Genomic DNA, 21,641 nt, shown 5'->3' with positions numbered 1-21,641 from the left:
CCGGTTCTCGTAGTGCGTGACAGAAAACATGTCGATCGAGGATTTCATCCTTGAGCTTCAATTCCTGTTGTCCAAGCCCACTGAGGACCCGAAGACTGTATAATTGCTCTGGACAGTTCATCACCGGACCGTCTTTGGACAGACTTTTAAACGCGTCAATCCTAAATAACATGCCCAGCAGGAAAACATGAGGACTGAGGATCAAGGTAGGGTCGAAGATGATTTCCGGGATCGGGAATGTGTTGCTAATTGAAATGATAAGCAAGACGGCGGAGACAATGATGTGACTGAAGAAGAAAAGGAAGGAGGAAGAAATGACTCATCAAGGGGATATTCTCACGATTCTTTCTCTCCAAGAAATGACTTTGTGAATTCTGGCCTCAAGTAGATAAAAAGTCGGGGGCGTCCTCCGTCCGGATCCCGGATTAACGTCAACTTTAGATCCTGGAAGCGAAGCTTTAGCAACGCTCCGGGCCGACTACCGGTAATAGCCGCCAGCTGGCAGAATAGGAGGAGTTGGATCCGGTACCAGCCACAAGGGAAAGTCATTTCTGTGGTGGACAGGATCACTCGGGCGAATTCAGCCACGTCCTCGACATACATGGTCGCTTTGGGGCGCTTTTTGAGGGAGAGTTTTTTGTCCGTGGCTACTATCGCGAGCACCTATGGAACGTCAGCGGGGTACAATCGATGCCGGTTCTGAAACTCAACCATGATCTTACATCGCGGACCTTGACTTGGATATCCTTGCTGAGGCCGTGGCCAACTTCGGCTGTGTATATCAGATGCCACCACTTCCAGAATGCGTTAAGTGTGCTTTTTTTGTTCACTCCTGCGGTGTGACGACCATCCTTTCCCCGTCGCTGGTCACAGCGCCAGGAGAAGAGGGCCTTAAGGAAGCGGACCGTCTCCTCTGTATCAGAGAGCCAGGAAAGACATTCTACCGGATCACGGTTTGTGCCTCGACAAAACCTGCGAAAAAACATCAGCGAACCAGGTCATGTAAACGGCTTGCTCTAGTGGTATCCTACCTGTCCCAGAAATCTTGCGTCTCATCCAATCGCTCTTGAGTTTTCGGACTGTAACGTTTCTGACGGAGCTTGGAGACATCTAAAGACTCGGCCTCTCGAAGATAGTGTTCTGGTGAAAGTTGCTCCTCTTCATCATCTAGCGCCAGCTCATCCTCGGACTCGTCGTCAGACTCAAGCTCGGATTCGGATTCGCTGCTGGTGTCCAGGTCGCTAGCTGCGGTGGAGGAATCAGAGTCGGAGGCGTTGTTCGAGAAGACATCCGGCAGAACTGAACTGGAGTCGCTCTCGTCGTCAGCTGGAACTGGGGACGGCGAGCCAGGCATGGCAGGCATGGCAGCGGATTACAGTGTGTGACAGAGGTGGCAAGAGGACAAAAAAGACCAACTGAAGCACGAGAGAGGGGATGGTCGAGGCTGATATTATTTCAGTTTGGACGAGTCATCTGTTGGAAACTCAGGCTTGGAGCTGGAAAAGCTGCTGGAAAGCGAGCGAGGACTGCCGGTCGGGGACCATGCTTGGGGGTATTTATGGAAACTCAGAGAATCAGAACGGTCAACAGGGGAGCCATTTTTGGCTCCCCTCCCACCTTGACTGGGAGTATGAGCGAACATGGGACCCTGCGGCGGCGGCTGCAGCACGAATGGACATGGGCTGGAACGATGGGTCAGGCACCAGGAACAGCCGACAGGACGCTCGGGTGGCATTAGATGGTGAGGCCGTGGTCTTTGGCACACGTGACGCCAAGACCGCCCACGGTGAGCGGGCGGCTTAAAACGGCGTCAAAGGCCGCCGTTTCTGGCCTCCAATTCACCGTGTCATCGCTATTTGGAGTATTTAAAAATATTATTTTTTTTAGATAGTTTATTATAGATTTATATAAATTCTTTTTTAATCTAAATAATTTCTTAGATTAAATAAATAATCTTTTATTAAATAATATAGTATTATTAATAGTATAAATAGATTAGTTTTCTAATCTTTTTAGGATATTTATATATTTATCTATAGTATATAAACTAGATTTTAGGGTTTATATTATAGTATTTAGTATAGGTTTTAAGATTTTTAAATAAGAATAGTAATAGAAGAGTCTTTATAGACTTTAGTAGCTAATCTATAATTAATAAGTAATCTAACTTTTAAAATAAAGATAGAAACTATATAATATTAGAATATAGTAAATAGTTATATATTAGAAACTAATAGACTAGTTTATATAATAAATAGAGAATTAGAAATAATTATATTATAAATAGGCTATAGGATAAAAGATTAACTAAGATATAGCTTAAAGAGTTATATTAAATAAAAATAGGAAGTTCTAATAATCTTAGGGATTATATAAGAATAAGAATAGAGATCCTCTTATATAAGGATCTATACTATGACAATCTACTTATCTTTTAATATCTTTTTAAAGATTAATCTCTATTTATCTTTCTAATTATAAGCTTTATTTTGATTTATAGAATATAGACTAAGCTATAAAAGGATATATTATATTTATTATTAAACAATAAAAGAAGTTAAATCTTAAGATTAGGTTATCTTTTATTAAGTCTTCTAGCTATTTTAATAATTTTTTATACTTATAGATTAGTAATACTAGTTTTACTCTTTAGTACAATAGTATTTAATCTTTCTTTATAAAGATTATAATAGGATATTAATATAATATAACTTTAGTTAGAGTTACTTTAACTCTAGTTATAATAGTAATTATTATTAATATTAAGATATTTATAGCTTAATATAGAATTCTATAGTAGTTTTTTATTTTTTATTTTACTTATTCTCTTTATTTTCTTTAATTAAATAGTCTTATTTAATATAGCTTTTCTTTATTTAGTATTAATATCATAGGATTCCTAAATCCCCTTGGATACGACTTAGGTATGATTTATAGCGAAGCGGAAGTGGATTTTGGCGACGCGAATGGGCTATCCATGGTCGGAAATTCTTTGTACCCCGAAATTTCCCGAATCGCCCAACCCAAACGTGGACCTAGCTACAAGAGCTAGCAATGCCGCAGGAATTTTCAATGAAAAAATACACCTAGGCCAAAAAAGGTGCACATCTACAGCAAAATCGTAAATTATGCATCTTAAGGGTGGATTAATCTGATTTCTGCACTATCTTTACCATCTCCATAAACGCCACCAATACACATGTCCTATAGTATAACCAGAAAATAAAAGCGATGTTCATATCACTTCTATTGTGGATCGCTAGGACCTATGCACATATGTCCGTGTTATAGGGGAGAGATGCGCCCGGATAAGGTCCTATAGCTGCCATTTGGAGGGGAAGCCTAAGTAATTTAGATACTAGTACGGAATAATTCGCAGCACCACTCGTTATTTATGAGTCCGGTTAGAAAAAACCTTGAAAGCTAGCGCATGCGCACTTCGCACTTGTGGAGGTCGCTTTTGACAACGTCCCAATACTCATCAATTAGACGCTCCTCGGCAAAATGAAGTGATATCCACAAACTGGCATGCCGCAACCTCCAGCAGATGTTCCCCCTTTACTGCAAGTAACAAAGGATCCTCGAAATAACGATTCTGATGATTGAGATCAACTTGAGGACGGCGTAGTAAAACCCGCACCATCTTCGAGTCGTCTGCCCGGGCGGCGATGATACTGGTTAATTGCCAGAGACTCGCCCTGACGCACCAAGAGCTTTACCGCTTCCAAGTGGCCGTTTTCCGCCGCTTGACAAAGGGGCGAATCTGCCACTTTCCATCTCGTATTAGCTTTGCTAGGGTGCTGTTCTTTACCCGTCTTCTCGACAGTAAAGTAGAAGCCGAGCCTGAAAAAGTACGAGTCCAGGTCAATGGGGCCACTTAACACGACTATCCTAGTCTCAAGGCTCTCAGCCAATGCCAACAATAGAATATCGGCGCGGTCTTGGTGACTTCAATTGCGGTCATTAAGTCAACATTAAACTGTGAAGACACGAGAGGTTCGACATTCTTTGGTGGTGACATTTCTGTGAACTCAGAATTATTGTCTCCCGAAAAGACCTAGCTAGTTACTCGGAAATCGACCAAAGTTTGTAGCGCGCGATCGCTTGATCCGGCGGAAGTCGACTAGAAGAAGCTGTAGCCAGACACTCATAAACTCTGGCATGCCGCAGATCAATTAGCATTGTCACAAGACCATATTGAATGAAACTAGATTCCTCTCATTCAACGGCTTGACCTCGCAGGCTGTAGTCATCGGCTAACTGATTACCCAGATTTGGAATCATTGTTCCTGGCTCCATAATAATGGAGCCCGAATTCGCAACTTCTTGGACAACACCCTTCCTCTGCGTAATGTGAAAAACCCTCCACACATATTTCTCGGCAGAGATTCCAAGCGCATGCCGAACCTTGCGGGCAAAAAGAACCGACGAATAACAGCACCGATGATGACGAACTCCATTTGTGTCTCGCTCTTCTTGCTCAGTGTTCAAAGAAGGTCGAGAACGACTCCCATAAATCAAGTCCGAATATAGGTTGCTCGGCGTTTGCACAAACTCAACCAATCGGTTCAGAATGTTGAATTCCAGCTTCAATTTCACACTGTATATGAATCCTTTGACTGCTGTTTGCGACGCGTATCTGCCTGTAAACTCGAGTATCAAGATGCAGATGTCCAGCACTATCACTATGACGCTAATGAAAATAAGATGTAGAAGAAGTCTCTTGCCGGCGTTGCCGTGTATTTCGCTGATGGATCCCTCGGAATGAAGCATTTTGTATGTCTCATACACGTAGAGACCCGAAATGATGACCTCCTGAACAAAGAATATTGAAACTTGAACTCTTTCGTATACCGCGTATGGTACAGAGAAACGGACGAAGAGAGGAGAGTTAGCTCCATAGCAGAGGATTGTAGTCGGAATATGCAGTATGATCGCATCGATGATAATCATGCCTAGAACCAACCAGAGAATCATGCGACAATGCACGATCAGATGAAGACGAGAGTACAGGACCATTGACTGGCCTGTGACCATCATACACCAACCAGCGATTATTAATGTAACGTAAAAATATGGGATAGACTTTGCAACGTTGAAATCCTTGAGAATGAATCCGATGGAGTAGATAGCAATTCCCCATGTTGCGACGAGGAAGCTCCAGAAGTATAGGCCGTTTCGTCGTTTGAAAGTTAAAAAAAGAGCAAATGTTAGCTCGACAACATTATAGATGGCGACTGACAAGAATGATGAGACGACATAGGTGACCGGAAGGGGGAGCTCAGAATTAAGAGTACTGCCAGTGTCATTGAGGGACATATCACCTAGTGATGACAGGCTGATCTAAATATTCTTAAGATCTGTATGACTTCTCGACGATCCCAGTGGTCATACGAAAAGCTTTTGCCTGGGATCATGATTATGCACAATTATAGATTGTGCATGAATGGGAAATAAGGTATAGCGTCGGTATTGTTTCAGTGTTGGGAGGTCTAGCCCCGATATATTATTGCTCATGATGAGTCATGGAAGAAGTTTAATTGGTATGTTCTGTGGTCGAAACATGCGCCAACGAATCATAGACTTTAGAGTTGTGATTTGCCACTGAGATTCCCTCACTATTTCTTACCTGACCAATAGACTGCGGTATATCCGCAGATCCGCGGGTTTGGTTTACACTTCATTATCCAATAGATATCCGCCAAAATCTGCAAACTAGCCGCAAGTATTACGCGTTGCTAACTGATCACGGTAGGTGGTCTAATATTGGTCAATGAGTTACCAGTTGAAAAGAACTAATACATGTGCGCGGATGAGTGTCCCTATATACCCAGTCCTCCTTGATGGTATCCGTGGTAGGTGGTAGAGTGGTAGATAGTGCTTGGCATGATCTACCCACTGATCGAGATATCCATCTACCAGTTTTGATAACGTGTGCTTTTTACCAGGTACTTGCACTTTGGTGCTATGTGGGTAACGGTAGAAAGAACGCTTGTTCTTATGTCACGCTAGCCGTTTCGTAGGTTAGTGCAGTTTTGTGACAGAATTCTATGATAGCTTCCACCTGCAATTGGCCCCTTAAGGTCCAGATGTAGCCCCACTGACGTTATAGAGCCTGATTAGCTGTTAACGTGGGTTCCCTCCCCTCACCTCGCGTGATTTACACGTGGGCAGGGCGGCATCCTCTCCACCTTTCATGAGTTCGACAACAACTTCTATCATTAACGGTACAAAGTGGATCCAAGAGGGACTGCTGAGTTACTATAAATTCATACCTCAGACAAAAGGCATCTCAATCTCTATAGATAAAATCTTAGGGTGGCGAGAGGACTTACATGAGCCAACAAGTATTGATAACCTCCAGCATCCTGCAGCCGAGCTTTATAGCGACTTTTACAAAGGCCAAATCGGAATGAAGGTTTTCAATATCAAATTCAAGAAAGACAAAGGGTATAAGCAGTTCATTAATTTAGGTTACAATTTACTGGTGGATTATTAGATAAAAAACAAGGCTGAATTTGCACCAGGAGGGAGATACTACAACCAAAAAGTACAAATAAACAAGATTGTCTTACAGGACTATATATTATCGAATTAACCAGTAAAAGAAGTAGGAATAACTGTATAAAAACTTAGAAGTTAAATCTACAAGTAACTACAATCTATAATCTCGGGGAATTTAGTGTTCCGATATTCTTTGGTAGCCTAGAATCTATACCGAGCCGAAGAAATACAGGAACTGTAATAAGCTGAGAGGATATCCCTTACAAAGCTAGAAAGAGTATATAGTAGACTTTATACTAGATTATAGGTTTACTTCTATTTCTGAAGCTATTATCTAGTAAATATTTCAGAGAGCTACCTTAATAGGTATTTTATCCTAATGGAATTATCCAAAAAACACTGCCTCTGTATCCCCTATTTTAAGAAGAATTATATTGACCGACTTTCTAAAAAGCAACAGAAGCGAGATCCAAATTCATTGAAGTATTACCCTTATTAGCAGCTCACTTTTCCCATTCTAAAACTCTGAAGCGTAAAAAGAAAATAGCCGAATATATCATACATTGTATGGAAAGCTTTCCCCAGTCTGTTCAAGATCAATTCAACGCCCCTAACTTTCCTCTAAACGCGAAAGCTTTTGCCCAGTCCATGAGGTTTATGGAAGTAGGTTCTGTAGCAAAAATTGACAATCTCCCGATTTGCAAGCGGTGAATCTAAATCAAAATCGACACCGCATTATACTTTGGCTTCAGCACTGTGTAAGGAATATCCTTAGCATCCCACTTTTCATTAGCATAGTCTTGAAACTCTTTGTCGCTGTCTTTCAGTGCATTAAAGAATCTGTCAAGCACTCCGTAAAGCTCATTGTTGCCGCTACTCTGGGCGAGAGCGCGAGCCGTCGTGACGTACCCGAACAACGTTTCCTTCTGTTCGTCTGGCTTGAAGCTGAGAAGATATGGAACGTGCGAGGACAAAAGCCATTCTCTTGTTTGGTTAATAGGCAGCGCCTTAACTAGGTCCTCCTCTGTGTATGCGAGCAAGGAATTCAGAGAGGTTGGTGGCGGGGTAAAAAGACAGGAGGGCTTGTTTATCACAAAGTCCTGATAGTAGTCTTGCAGGTAGTTGACTGCTGTATGCTGGGGTGAGGCAATGTGAATACACATGGTGACGCAGTCGACTAGCTTCTCGAATGTGTCGATTTCGGGGAATGAGCGCATATCAGCGCCACTGGGAGACTGCATTTCCTTCCACCACTTCTCAATGGATTTATCTTGTTTCACAAGGCTGTCAGCATAGGCGGAGGGATAGTACAGCGAAAGCATCTCTGTCACGTAAGTTCTGATCTTCCCCCACATGCTGTTGATGCACCGAGCGTAGGAATAGTTGTGGAACTTTTTCGAGTCCAGTTTCTCTGGTGGGAAGCCCCGGTTACGAAGATCAGTTGGCACGTAGCTATTCTGGAAATCAAAGTCGTCATACTCCTTTCGGATGAACTTCAAAGCCTCCTTTTTTGAGAAACCGACAATTTCAAGAATAACAGAGGGAACCAGAACAGTCCTAGCGGACTGATTGAGGGCCAAGGTCTTCTGCCAGTGCGGTCGAAGAATCTGGAAGACTGGGTGATCGTTTTCGAATTGTCGATTTGCAGAGACAATGACAGTTTCTTCAACCAGGTGAGTACGAGTAAGATGCACGGTGACTTCATGCCGGAACCAGTCACTGGTTTGCACACAAGTCTTGGCTAGTAGAAAAAGCACAAGATTAGCATACCATACAAAACGAGAAGTTGAAGAGAGGGAACATACCATATCTCCATGGCCAGTCATTGGCCTCATCAATTCTCTTCTCCTGTGGGCTGCGTGACTTCTCTCTCCCGGTCAGTAGATCTACCCTTTTAAACAACTCTCGGTTGTAAATAGTCACAGTTGCACCCGAACATCCTCGCCAATCCGGGATAATTGCGAGCGGATGAAGCTTCCCTTCATCATCAAGATAGAAGAGAGAAACCGCTGCACAGCCATATCGCGGGCTTCCTTTCTCGGGAGACATTTTTATCTCAGCTTCGCGATCCGTGAAGCCCGCACTATCGCGGAAGTAGCTGTAATCCTGGATGTACAAAGACTCCGAATGCCCTTCAGAGATCGCAGTAATGATATCTTTCGCGGCTTTGTCTTCTGGCTGTGTGGCAGCGCGTATGAAGTGCCTGACCCAAGATAGCGAAGCTGGTAGGAGGGTTGTAGGATTTGTCCCAGTGAATTGCTGCTGGGCAAATCGGTCATCGCTGTACCAATCTTCCAGCTCACCCACATTTGGACGATTGAAGATATCTTGCACATATCCATACTTCAACCACCTCTTCTTCTCTGCCTCGATACGATCCCGATTGTACTTTTCTACTTCGGCGATTGTATTGCCTTTATCGGGTGTGCCAACCTTCGTAATAAAATTCGGGATAACACCAGACATGATCATCTTTAACTGGATCAAATAGGAAGGGTCGAAGAGACCAAAGGGGCTCATGGTTGATCGTTGGTTTGGATCTTCATCGCCAATATCCGGCCAGGTCTTATTCAGACCCATATCAAGATGAGGAGGAAAGTCGCTATCACCGGGTTTGCTTTTCGTGAATGCAAAGAAAGCCTTCTTATCTACCCTGCTCACACCAATCGGTAGTATGGGCTCAACACCAGTGATGTCGGTGAATGACATGAATCTAAAAAGCAAGTTAGGGATATTTGAAATTATGGGAAAAGATATGGTATACAAACCTCTGTTCTATCAGATCGTAGACCTTTGTCAATGCCAATTGAGTTCCGCGATAGGAGCCCTCTGGTATCTTTGGTGACTCATATGTTGCAGCAACCATGCAAAGAAGGTCATCGGAGTTTTTGCTACCACTCTTCTTTTCATTGGGGGTGAAGTTGACTTTCTTCGGCATGAGGTTTAATTTCGTCAATTGATTGAACAGGGCACCAGTGTCCATGTCATTTAGGACTGGCTCTCCTTGAGCTTCGTCTTCTATGCCTCCAAGTTTGTTTGGCGTTTCAGCATAGCCAGGCATGGTAGCCACATCGTTCAGATTTCGAACCATGATTGTGGTAGCAAAGGGGTAAAGATTGAGGAATTAGTCAAGTTTCAGATGTCTTCGGTGAAGCAGGGAAGAGCAGATAAGCATGAAATGGGAAAGGAAGACACTTGTTTAAGTATCCCAAGGCTATGATGGAGGATGGAACTTGGGCTTCTTCAGACCCTATCTAATGACACACCTGACGGGAATTGAAAACAGTGATATTAGCATGATATACGATATTCCAAGGTTGTCATCGTATCATCTCGCACTTTACTACGCCAACGTCACATTGCGCACTCAGGAGAGGTCATAGAACACTTATTTCTCTACCCAATAAATCCATAGATTACTAAATATGTATTCCTATTGGGCGGCTAGGTTACAGTGACTATAGAGTAATGAGTGTAATGTGTTTCGTCCCCAGTTCTCCACAAGATGTTTTAGGAAAAGGAAGATACATAGAGCTAAGGACTAAAACGGCCTCTCATTTGGTAGTGACAGCAAAGAATCACAAAAGAAGTATTTGTTGTCTCGTACATACAGAATCTTAAATGTGCCAGTGTTGAGGCCGAATGAATTCAGATCTGATCCAGTATCTTGAGCGAACTTTAGGAGGACGATATTGACGATATTTCAATATTACATGCCTTGGAGAAAGCATTAGCCCAGATTATTACATACCAAGATAGAAAATAATGTCTCCCGAATTGTTGCAGTTCCCGGCCGACCTCCTCCATATAGCTATACTACAATTAAGCGGGCTAAACCAAAAACGTCAATCCCAATTTTTGAACTTGGATTTAGTTCAACTGATTTTTTTTTCGTTCAAACTAAAGAGAGCTCGGCTAAAGAGATTTACTCGTCTTTTTTTGTTTTACTCTTTTTCTTATTTATCTTTGTGGAAAGTTTATCGATTTTATCTTTGCTTTCGGCACGTTCGGCGGGCCGACCGGGTGACGGGTTTTGGTGGGGCGGAAGTATGTATTAGCCGCATCGCTGAATGCGATCTGGATAATCCCACCTCATAGTCTCTAGGGTTATACCGCTCGGGCTACTTAAACTGTTTGCATTAGTCAGGGAATTTTGTAAAGGGTCATCTTGTTTGAATCTAGTATGAGTCGTCTCTATCTGTCCCATTTCTGTTTTAAATTTTGCCTATTAGGTAGATTGCATGCAGAGCTTGTCCATTCCTCGCGTTGCTCCACTAATTACGCATTTTGTATTTCTCTCGGCGGGTATGTTTGGTTAGTTTGACCCACTCTCGGATACAGACCCATCAGATGGTTGGTCCAAGAGTAGGACTCCTACATGTACGTAGCTAGACCTGTGCAATAGGCGGCCTATAGGCCGGAATCTGGCTACCCGCCCATGGACAGGGTGGAGTATCTGAATTATTTGGCTATTACTATCTGAATGTGTTTCTCGGTAAGGCAGTCGTATCTTCCCGTAAAGGATTCCCAGCACAAAAGCTTACTAGCATTTTCCCTCATTCGACAGCAGTACTTTGTGTCACTATGGGAACTATCACATTTGCAGTGCTGGGGTAAGTTTGCCATCGCTGTTCCTATGGTTGCCTTATAGTTAATATTTCTCCCTTGACCGCTGACGCTAGTTCGCAGGGTATCCAGGGCCAATTAGCCTGATATTCCAAATGGCCAACGCATGATTCTCGGTCAGAAGTCAAATTCTTCCAAGAATATCCATCGTTATTTAGGTGGTATGTACACCGTACTAATCGGAGGCTTGGGCCAGTGTATTGAACTGCCATGAGGTTGGCCAAATATTGAATCAGCATTCCGTTGCAAATCTGCATCCTCTTTGGTCGTCAAGATTAAAAAGACAGAGCAAAGCCGACCAAAACTAAACTTTTTTCTTCACTTCGCTGTTGTTTTTTTTTTTTTTTTAAAAATTCCTATTCGAGATTTAACCTTGGAAAAATGGAAAACCCTCGAGTTCAAGTTATCGCCATTGCCGGGGGAACTGGTGATTTGGGTAAATATATCTGTGAGGAAATATCCAACGACCGCAGATATTCCTTCGCGCTTCTCACTCGACAGGTTTGGGCTCCACTGCAACTTGTACTTGAACGAGTTTTTTTGAAGTTCAAATTCCAGATTCCCGCCTGGGAAGGGCTGCTCTTCTTACTTAGGAAACAGTATGATTTCAAGCGCTTTAGAAAGTTCCAACATTCAGATATCCCAATGCGACCATTCACACGACGGACTATTCAGAGTCCTCTGTTCTCTCTAACTTGACATCTACTGGAGCAATGACCCTCATTTCCACTATTTGATGTCGAGATGAAAATTTCCTCAGTATACATCATGACCTCCTCAATGCCTGCCGAAATACCTCCGCTTGTAAAAGGTTCATCCCGTCCGAATGGGCTGGCAGTATTGAGGACTATCCGGATTTTCCAGAAGAATATGCAAGAACCCAGGGCCCTCTCCGAAAGATTTTGCGAGAGACACCAGATATTGAGTGGACGCTATTTAATTTGGGGCGGTTCGTGGAATATTTCTTACCTGAGTCCAAGTCATTTAGAGAGCTATTCCTGGCCAATTCCCTATCAATTTGAAGACTTGGACGTACTGCGTTCGGGGAACGGGTGATAAGCCTCAGTCATGGACCTGTGGAAGATGTTGCAAGGGCCGTTGCCGAGCTCTTAAACGTGGCGGAATAGGTTAGTATTCATTCTATTCTTAGCTACCATGCAGAAAGTCTAACGTTGTCCCTTTGATGCAATTCAGGAGCCTGTCACCTACGTTGCTGGACAATGGCGTACGTTCAATGAGGCTGCCAAAGTCTTAGAACCATTTTATGGTGAGATGTGGCCCGTTGAAAATTCAGTGCCGCGGAAATCAATAATAAACATTAATATGAGCCATAGACCGACGATTCACCAGGGAATACCGTTCGCTAGCCGACATCACCCAGTCATCTGAAGTATATAAAGATAAACCCAATAGCCAAGAGCTAGCTGTTATTGAAATAGAACAGTGGACAGTCAGTGGCGCTACAGCCTGTCGGAAGGAGAAGACCCAAAGGCAATTTATGAGATACTTTTCTAATCTCCAATTCATCTCCTTGGAAGAAATATTGAAGATGGCGGAGATGAAAGGTCACGTGTAGCTCTCTGGGAATGAGGGCCTTCATGTTCATTTGGGTTGAAGGAAACAACAATAACAATCAAGAACAACTACTTTGTGATTTTTCACTGCGCTCAAACTCAACCAATTTCTCCATATATCAACAGTTGGCTGGATACAATTGACTTTAGAAGTAGTATTTTATAGTCAAGTACGAGCGTCAGTCGACTTTATATCTTGATAGACACGCGGATAAGTAGCGATTTCCGCAGACCATCCTGTTTTTAACTTAAACCATACATATAATTATGTTATATGTATAAGAATCATTTTATACAGTAATATAAAGGTTCTTTGGTCATTCGGCTCTTCCTCGGGAACTGCAGATCTTTTATAACAATATACTACTGACTCACAAACAGGGGTTGAATGATAATACAACTGATGATCTCTTCCGAGCAAGGCGAAATCGAGATTTATATGCGACTGAGAAGATACTGGGGAGTTATAACACCGAGTACACTGCGGAGCGATCGATAATCAGCCTGAAGGAAAGGTTGCAGTTCATTGTGCATTGTCACTGTAATGAGGGAACATCTGAGGAATATACTATCTTCTAGACAATGAACTCAAATGCATATGCAGTGACCTCGTCTGTTTGATATACTGGGAAGGTAACAGTATTCTCTGAATAGGCGTGCTCATACCATCCCAAATCGGTGGGCCCGTCGATCTCTCCATAATGCACGTCAGAGGCCACAGGAAATCCCCAGGTATGGATATTCAGCGTGCCACTTGTCGGCAGTCCAAGAGAAGACAGTGAGTTTAACTCCAACTCCCAGGTACCGGTGTCGACTCGAACCCCAACTAGAACCCGGGCATAATCCGATCCTACCGTCGCGTATGCGTCTAGCTTCAAGTCGGAAGAAGGAAGAGTTCCCACTCGATAACCTGTCATATTCTGATAGTAATATTTGTACACTTGATAGTCTCCGTTGGGGTAGTATGTAGAACCGGACTTTCCCAGGAGGGAAGCCATATAGTCATGGAGATTAGTTCCACTTAGCCAGTTGCCTCTCAGTCCTCGGGCATTAATACGCTCCAACTGACTGATCCACCAAGCTGAGCCAGCTGGAACTTGTTCATCGTAAACGGCGTATTCGTTGATGTTGATTAGTTTCGCCGGAAGGTCGTAAGTTCCACGCCAGTAATCGAGACCAGCTTGAGCTGAAAGAAGATCTCCAGTGCCTGACTCCATATGCCATGCGTATTGATCTGGGATGGAATTGTTGCTAGAAACAAATGAAGCCCATGCCTGCCACCAACTATTGGAGGCAAGAGGCTCACCCGCACTGGCTGGGCCAGAAAGTTCTACCTCAGTGCCGAATTCCGCCCTTCATAGATAGGTCAGTGGCTTGCTCATATGCAATACAATTGATTATTGAATGGACAATCTTACCTGAATTTATAGTACGTCCTACCCCACATTTGAAGATACTGGTCCTGCTCACGATTCCAGAACCCGGATCCATCAGGTTCATTCCAAATGTCAACCACAAGAGAAGTAGTCATATCATTTGCCTTCATATCGGAGAACAACTGGGTGAGATATTCATCCCAGCTGCTCCAGTCGCCGTTATCACCAGGGTAAGGCGCGGACGAGTTCTGAGTTCCATCAGCCCCCCAAAGATCGTGAATGAGGAAAATGAAAGTCGCATCGTACTCGCGCGCTGTTTGGTAATTAGAAAGCGTTGACTTGAAACGGTTCTAAATTGACCATCAGTGTCAGCATAGAGAATAATTTTTTTGATGATGCTGTTTTGGTTGTATTCTACCTTGTACTCGGTTAATCCCCAAATCCAACCAAGGCCAGGGGCTGCAACCTGTGCGCCCCCTGCTCGCTCATAGTTATATCCGATATTTTCATAAAAGTGGCTCTGAGAGCATGTGATCGAAAATATTAGTTTGTGGTCAAAGATAATCGAGCAGTATCAATATCAACCTACGGGAATTTGGTTTAGAGTGTCAGGTACCCCATATAGAAGCCCGGATGCCAAATGCTCGGGGGCACCTGTGTTGTTGTTGAAGTTGACCTGGGCAGTGACTGTGTCTCTCGGCCGGAGGACGGGGCCAGCAGAAACCAACTGCACCAAGGCAAGCGCATGTACCAAACTGTGACGCATCTCAAAATGGAAGATCGTACTGGCTGTTCAAAAGTGAAACTCGAAAAATGAAACACAATAATTCTCAAGTCTTGCGTACATGAGATTTCCTGTCGCTTTTAAACCACAATCCGTCTAGAATCATAGTGGACTGAAAACTAAGGAAATCTCCGCGCGGGGTAGTTGTACATAGCAGCCAAAACAAGAGGGAATCATGAGATTCCGATCTTGAACGGAGCAGTTCAATTTCCTGATCACCAAGGTCTCCACAATTTCTCCCTGAAGAAATCCGCCCGGCTTCCACTAGTCAGGTGTACCTCGGGAATCTACCTTTCTAGGGCGCCTTATCCGCACCGGAGAACGCTCCCTTCCCAATTGGTGGCCTATAGTCAATAGTCATCATCTCGTTTGAAGAACTGGTTGAGTTTAAGATTTTCACATACTCGCTCCGCTCGGCTCCCCACACTTTCACGGGGTAGTAGACCCGCAGCGACCCGAAGAGGTAATATACCGGAGGAGAAACGTTCAAGTGACGGCCACGGATTAAGAGATGACCATGACAGCTTGCAACCTTGTATGATTTCTCTCCAGGGTAATATTTTAAAGGAGGGAAAAGAAGAAGAAAAAATTACTAAGATAGCCCTGTGGCTACATATATGGAGGAATGCCCCTGCATATCTATTGAAGGCATACATAAGGGCAACCACGTTTATTTCACTGCTTATCAACGTATTTTCCCAAGGTCCCATCTAATTGTGCCTCTAAAACTGCACCCCTTCCATCCATAACACTCTGAATTGCGTCAGGTAAACTCTTCGCCAATTCAGCGACGGTGGAAGCACGACCAGCCCAAACCTCCCCACCAGCAGCGGCCTTGGCGATACCAGCATAGTCCGGGGTTGGGGCGAAGGAGATGTTCAATTCTTCATTTGTTGCTTGCGATCCATCCCCGTTGGGGTGGACCAACAGCATACTTCGCCGTGGCGCATTCCAACCTTTATTGTTCAACACGATGGTCAGGATTGGAATGTTGTATCGACGTGAAATCCAGTAAACGGATCCAGGCACAGAGAACAAGAAAGTTCCGTCGCCCACGACCTGGACAACAAATTTCCCCTTGCCTTGGCCCCCGTTCTTCACATCCGAGGCTAACTTGATACCTAAAGCACCACCACCCGACCAACCCAAGCCCCCTCCTCCACAATTAATCCAGGAGTTAGGCAAGGTCGCAGCTATTTGATCTGATACCGGGTGGGTGAGAGTTACCGATTCAATTGCCCAGATAGCATCTGCAGGGCAATTGTTACGAACTTGCGCCATCAAATAAGAAACATTCAAAGGAGCAAGATCGCCACCCTCGGGCGTGACAGCTAGATCAGCAATCCCACTTTTCAATTTCAAATATTCCTCATCTCGTTTCTGACCCATGGCAATGTTGCTTTTCGAACCAATGAAACTTTGAAGGCGACCATTGGTGGCTATGTTGTCATTAATTTGTTTAAGCGCAGTAGTGGAGTCAGCGCGAAATGTAGCCATAGAGTTGATGTAAAAGACTGGGATTTGTTGCTTGAGTGGGTCAACGTCGATATGAATGATCTTTGCGGAGTCAGAGGGCTTGAACTGAGTTGGTACCCAAGGCACATCGCAATCTATCACCAAGATGAGATCTGCAGATTTGACGAGATCATGCCCCGGGTATCGCAATCCCAGCCAGGCGGGATGATTTGCTGGAAAGCACATGTCGCTTCCACCAGTGTCTAACACTCGAATGCCTTTGAAGTGATTTGCCAGGGTAACTAGTTCCGTTACAGCCTGTGCTTTCCTGCCTGTGTATCCAACCACAACAAGTGGCCTTTTCGCAGCAGCAAGCTCTGACGCGATGAACTCAACTCCATCTGTGGGCAAAGCCGCAGGCGAAACAGGGCCCCATACTTTTTGATTCAATTGGTATGGCTCAATATCCTCCTCCATCACCTCTCGAGCCCCAACCAGGTAGACTGGGCCCTTGGGATCGCTGGTTGCAAATTGCAAGGCCCGGTTCACCATTTGCTTGATATTTTTGCCAGACTTTAGCTCAGCAGAGTACCGACAGTACTGAGCGACAATTTGCTTCTGATCCGGTACATCTTGTATCCAGTGGATGTATTCTGTTCGCGATCCACGGGTTTCTCCTTCGATGGTGAATGGCGACAAACCGGCAAATATCAATACGGGGGCGCGGCCGCAGGAGGCGTTATGAACTGCAGCACCCAATCCCTGAGTTCCCACATCGACATGCACTATGACAGCCTGCGCTTCTCCGGTAAGGCGTGCATATCCATCTGCCATTGACAGCGCCACCATCTGTATTACAATTCAGCCATCCATACGGTTCCTCTCATCCGCTGCTAACACTGCTTCCTGGCGGTGGAATGGCGACATGAGACTTACTTCGTTCGGACAGGTGATAATTCTGGGGAAGCGATCTCTCTTCTCCTTTTGACCTTTTACCATCGCTTCGAGAATGGAAGGGTGGTCGGATCCCAAGTTGACAAAAACATGGCTAACACCCCCCTGAAGACAGTACGAAATGGATTAGCACGATGTACCACTGGAATATACAAAATTTGTTCGTTCGTACTTACCTCCCAGAGCGCCTCAAAAAATGCAAAAGATGCTGTATAAACCCTGGTGAAAGACACAAATAATTTAGATCTTGAAAATCAAATGTTTAGCAGCCATTGTGGTAACATACATTGTCGCTGCCAATTCCTGTATAATGTAGAGTCGAAAGGGAGTGAAGGCGATCAAACAATTCCGAATATCAATTTCATCAAAAAAGAAAGAAGTTCAGATTGAATATGGTGGTACGGAGGGGTCGCTGAGAAGCTCGACGCTAATAAAGCAGATCACCCACGTAATGCGGGCGGGGATCGGACACAATACCGAGGTGAACAGGAGAGGAGACGTGGGGGTTTTTGCACGATCTACCGGTTCTTGAACCTTTTCAAGCTTCTGAATGCTGATATAATGGAGATATGGTCACCAATATTGCAAGGCGACATCATGAATAATGATATTTTTCGGGTCTGCAGTATGAGCCATACTATTGTCGCATCACGCAACATAGATTCTTGCGTTGTTATTGGTGTGAACAATCTTGGAAGGAACCTGTGTATCGTAGCAACTAGTCAATGCGAAATTCAAATGACTTCAGATCCACATATATTCGGTTGTCCCCGTGTTATCCAACTTGCATGTTCGTGATTCAATTGATGCGATGATCACGTGACGATCTCAAGCTTATCACATGCGCGGAATGAATCCCGTGTTCCTTATCTGATTATCCGATAAGGGAATAACGGAAATCGGTCCGCGATAAGACCGGGCTGCACCAAGACGCGTTGGCAACCTTGGAACATGAAACGACAGTCATCTTCGTGTTTCATTCGTATTTCTCTGAGAACCCGTTCAGGTACATATGGCACACCAGTCCGAGCCAGCATGGACCCCCGGAATTTCTTAAGCGCGTCTACAAGATCAAATACAATTGCCAGGAGTCTACTCTCCGAGAGATGGGGTATCCGATCCCCTAGCTGGCACGGATTCATTGGTGGAAGATTACCCTACAATTCACAAATTCAGGACAACTTTCCAGGGGTTACCGCCAACCGGCGATTTTGAAGCATTGTGCGCTGTTCCCCGCACATTTTCTCCTCAACATGTAGATTGTTTCGGCATAATGATGACCGACTAGGTGAACCAGTTTCAATCTTCTTCAGGCTCACAATGTGTTATAATGGGTTTCGTATTTCCTCGAGTCCGCCTCGATCTTCGGATGATATATCATTTACATACCCCTTTTGATATTTGATTGGTCCCTTTTTGGCATCATGCATCTTCTGGAGTCCTTGGCTTTCACACTGGGGGTTGGCCTCACTCTCCTGACTACCACCAATGCAGTCCCGAGCAGTGAAAATGTCTGCGTTGTTAAGGCAAGGGGCCACCATTTGGATGACGTCCCAAATATCCTCCAAGCATTTAAAAAGTGCAACAATGGGGGTACGGTTGTTTTCCCGGAAGACCAGTCATACTGGATTGCCACGCGCCTAAATCCAGTCCTCAATGACGTGGCCATTGAATGGCGTGGAAAATGGACAGTACGTGATTCAATGACTGGAACTGCATCGTTCATAAGGAATTCAATGCTTTGAATTATCTTGAAACGTGAGCTAAAAGAACATTATATCAAGTTTTCCGACGACCTGAGCTACTGGCGCAATAACTCGTATCCTATTGCCTTTCAAAACCACCATGCCGGATTCATCATCTCAGGAAACGACATCAAGATCAATGGCTATGGTACGGGCGGTATTGATGGAAATGGCAACGTCTGGTATGAAGCAGAGAAGGGCGATACCCAGCCAGGCCGTCCAATGCCGTTCGTATTCTGGAACGTCTCACAAGTCGAGGTAGATGACTTTTATGTGAAGGACCCGCAGTTATGGAGCTTAAATATCATGAATGGTACAAACATGCGGTTCAATAACATCAACTGCAATGCGACCGCCGTCAATGCTCCATATGGTGAGAACTGGGTGCAAAATACAGATGGATTCGGTAAGAGCACCATACGTAGGAGATTCAAAATTGGCCGTCTACACGACACTGATATACCTCCTTGCAAAACAGATACGATGGATGTCAACAATGTTCAACTCACGAACTTGATATACCAAGGTGGTGATGACTGTGTAGCAATCAAGCCACGATCATATAATGTGGACATTCGTAATGTCACCTGCCATGGCGGAAATGGCATTGCAATTGGCAGCCTTGGGCAATATCTAGAGGACTCTGGTGTGGCAAATATTGTGATCGACAATGTGAAAGTTATTCGCAGGAATAATGACATGGAGAATGGTGCCTACATTAAAACATGGATGGGCGGGCTTGTTCCACAAAGTTCATATGAAAGTGCCGGGCTTCCAAGGGGCGGAGGCTGGGGAAGTATTAGCAATGTTCTCTTCTCAAATTTCGAGATAGAAGGTGCTAGCTCGGGGATTGCTATTACCCAGGACAGTGGGGACAATGGCTCCTATGTTGGAACGAGTAAGATGAGTATCTCAAACGTTGCCTTTGTCAATTTCACCGGGTATGTGGACACAACCTCGCAAAAGGTGGCCTCGGTATCCTGTTCGAACATACATCCTTGCTATAACATTGACTTCGAGAACATTTCACTGTATCCCGAAAATTCAACTACTGTGGGAACAGGATCATGCAAATATACTGCAAGTGGAGGCGTTCATGGGCTTGAGGGTTGTTGATTTGCCTTTAGCAGCTGGCATTATACAATCTGTCACCAGCAGTGGTGAATTTTTATTCCTATTTTGGTGTGGAACTTTTTATTTACTAGTTTTTTTTTCAATATTGATAATACAGTCATTTTGAGATAACATAATCGACCGATGCTAGGACACCAGGCCTAACTCTGTGCCCCATGAAATGGCCTCAACACGCCAATCCTGCCCCACACGGGCCAGATCTCCGCGTCGGGGATGAAGTCCGATGTTTGCACAGAGCATTGGCCAAAGCGGGGTTTACTGATAGGTCATATGCGGAGATCAAAGACTTTATTGAGGACATCTTTCTGGTGCTCATCTCAACATCGCCCTCTGCGTACTCGGAAGTATAAGTAATAAGTTGAATTTGCAGTTCGATCGTTATATGACCAAGTAGATACATCGATGCCATGTCTGGTCAAGCCAATCCTTCCACCTTGCTCGCCACAGCAGCGATCCCATCTTTCAAATGTCCTTTGGGTACAAAGATGCATATTTTGAACCTTGGAACACTTCAGGCGGATGAGTCTTGGTACGTTCAGTGAAATAGAAAATGATTAAAATAAACTGTATGGGTATTTAACATGGCTGTTAGGATCTTTCGCGGTGGCAACACAAGCACGCTCAGTGATCTTAACCCAGAGAATAAACGCCGCGATCTCGTTGTTCTTTCTGCACTAATCGAACATCCACATGCTGGGTTAATTCTATTCGAGACTGGGTGTGCTGAAGACCTTGAAGTGGTAGGTTCAATCCATTGCCTTAACATCCATGCCAGTGGTTCCTGGGTGCACATTGTTATGCCGAATCATCATTCAAAAGTCCGACTTCAACATTTTGAAGTGCTCCCGAGCTAATGATAAAACTTCAATTCTCTTTTCAGAAGTGGGGAGCTCCGCTCACAGATATATTTCCACGGATTGAATACTCAGAGGGTCAAAAGCTTCCAAATGCCATTAAATCAGCTGGCTATGACATCAAGGATATCAAGGCTGTTGTAATTGGCCATCTGCATCTCGACCATGCTGGCGGACTCGAGAACTTTGTAGATACAGATGTGCCTATCTATGTTCATGAAGAAGAGTTCAAGCACGCATGTTGGGCTATCGCAACTGGTGCTGATCTTGGCGTTTATCTGGGACACTATATGCTCCTCGAGAAGCTTAATTGGAGTACTTTCACCGAATCTACCTTGGACCTTTTCCAAGGCATCACTCTTCACCATGCGCCTGGCCATACCCCCGGGCTTTGTATGATGCAAGTGAATCTTGAAAAGGATGGTACCTTCATTTGGACCACTGATCAGTTTCACGTCGCGGAGAATTATGAACTCGGACATCCCCACGGCGGACTAGCAAGAGACCACAATGCCTGGTATCGCAGTCTCAATCTTGTTCGCCGGCTCCAAAGACTTTATAACGCGCGGCTGATCTATGGGCATGATAAGGGTGTATTCAACACTTTGAAATCTGAAAAGAAGGTTTTTGAGTGA

At 44.4% G+C, this 21,641-nt stretch overlaps 8 protein-coding genes across 8 annotated transcripts; 2 read left to right on the top strand and 6 right to left on the bottom strand.

Moving 5' to 3' along the window:
- Positions 1–336: 336 nt before the first annotated feature.
- On the bottom strand, positions 337–1,363 carry N7478_011551 (uncharacterized protein; the record flags this gene model as incomplete). The annotated part of the gene is made up of 3 exons (XM_056927765.1): positions 337–663; positions 723–972; positions 1,032–1,363. 3 exons carry the CDS (start codon positions 1,361–1,363, stop codon positions 337–339), a joined length of 909 nt encoding a protein of 302 aa, XP_056774813.1.
- A 179-nt stretch (positions 1,364–1,542) lies between these two features.
- N7478_011550 (uncharacterized protein) lies at positions 1,543–1,803 on the top strand (the record flags this gene model as incomplete). The annotated part of the gene is made up of 1 exon (XM_056927764.1): positions 1,543–1,803. The coding sequence occupies one exon, from the start codon at positions 1,543–1,545 to the stop codon at positions 1,801–1,803; it is 261 nt and encodes an 86-aa protein (XP_056774812.1).
- Positions 1,804–3,608: 1,805 nt separating this feature from the next.
- Positions 3,609–4,163, bottom strand: N7478_011549 (uncharacterized protein; the record flags this gene model as incomplete). The annotated part of the gene is made up of 2 exons (XM_056927763.1): positions 3,609–3,940; positions 4,070–4,163. The coding sequence occupies 2 exons, from the start codon at positions 4,161–4,163 to the stop codon at positions 3,609–3,611; spliced, it is 426 nt and encodes a 141-aa protein (XP_056774811.1).
- Positions 4,164–4,218: 55 nt separating this feature from the next.
- N7478_011548 (uncharacterized protein) lies at positions 4,219–5,319 on the bottom strand (the record flags this gene model as incomplete). The annotated part of the gene is made up of 1 exon (XM_056927762.1): positions 4,219–5,319. One exon carries the CDS (start codon positions 5,317–5,319, stop codon positions 4,219–4,221), a length of 1,101 nt encoding a protein of 366 aa, XP_056774810.1.
- A 1,898-nt stretch (positions 5,320–7,217) lies between these two features.
- Positions 7,218–9,595, bottom strand: N7478_011547 (putative lipoxygenase; the record flags this gene model as incomplete). The annotated part of the gene is made up of 3 exons (XM_056927761.1): positions 7,218–8,245; positions 8,310–9,217; positions 9,273–9,595. 3 exons carry the CDS (start codon positions 9,593–9,595, stop codon positions 7,218–7,220), a joined length of 2,259 nt encoding a protein of 752 aa, XP_056774809.1.
- A 3,684-nt stretch (positions 9,596–13,279) lies between these two features.
- On the bottom strand, positions 13,280–14,846 carry N7478_011546 (glycoside hydrolase family 39 protein; the record flags this gene model as incomplete). Its single annotated transcript, XM_056927760.1, has 4 exons — positions 13,280–14,057; positions 14,123–14,393; positions 14,441–14,600; positions 14,670–14,846. The coding sequence occupies 4 exons, from the start codon at positions 14,844–14,846 to the stop codon at positions 13,280–13,282; spliced, it is 1,386 nt and encodes a 461-aa protein (XP_056774808.1).
- A 693-nt stretch (positions 14,847–15,539) lies between these two features.
- N7478_011545 (uncharacterized protein) lies at positions 15,540–17,869 on the bottom strand (the record flags this gene model as incomplete). Its single annotated transcript, XM_056927759.1, has 4 exons — positions 15,540–17,168; positions 17,256–17,378; positions 17,450–17,492; positions 17,796–17,869. 4 exons carry the CDS (start codon positions 17,867–17,869, stop codon positions 15,540–15,542), a joined length of 1,869 nt encoding a protein of 622 aa, XP_056774807.1.
- An 828-nt stretch (positions 17,870–18,697) lies between these two features.
- N7478_011544 (putative extracellular exo-polygalacturonase) lies at positions 18,698–21,641 on the top strand (the record flags this gene model as incomplete). The annotated part of the gene is made up of 4 exons (XM_056927758.1): positions 18,698–18,964; positions 19,037–19,959; positions 20,745–20,892; positions 21,036–21,641. 4 exons carry the CDS (start codon positions 18,698–18,700, stop codon positions 21,639–21,641), a joined length of 1,944 nt encoding a protein of 647 aa, XP_056774806.1.

The sequence above is a fragment of the Penicillium angulare genome (assembly GCF_028827245.1).
Source record: "Penicillium angulare strain IBT 27051 chromosome Unknown utg000008l_segment0_segment0, whole genome shotgun sequence".
Lineage (NCBI taxonomy): Eukaryota > Fungi > Ascomycota > Eurotiomycetes > Eurotiales > Aspergillaceae > Penicillium > Penicillium angulare.
This window is presented reverse-complemented; position numbering and strand designations above follow the sequence as displayed.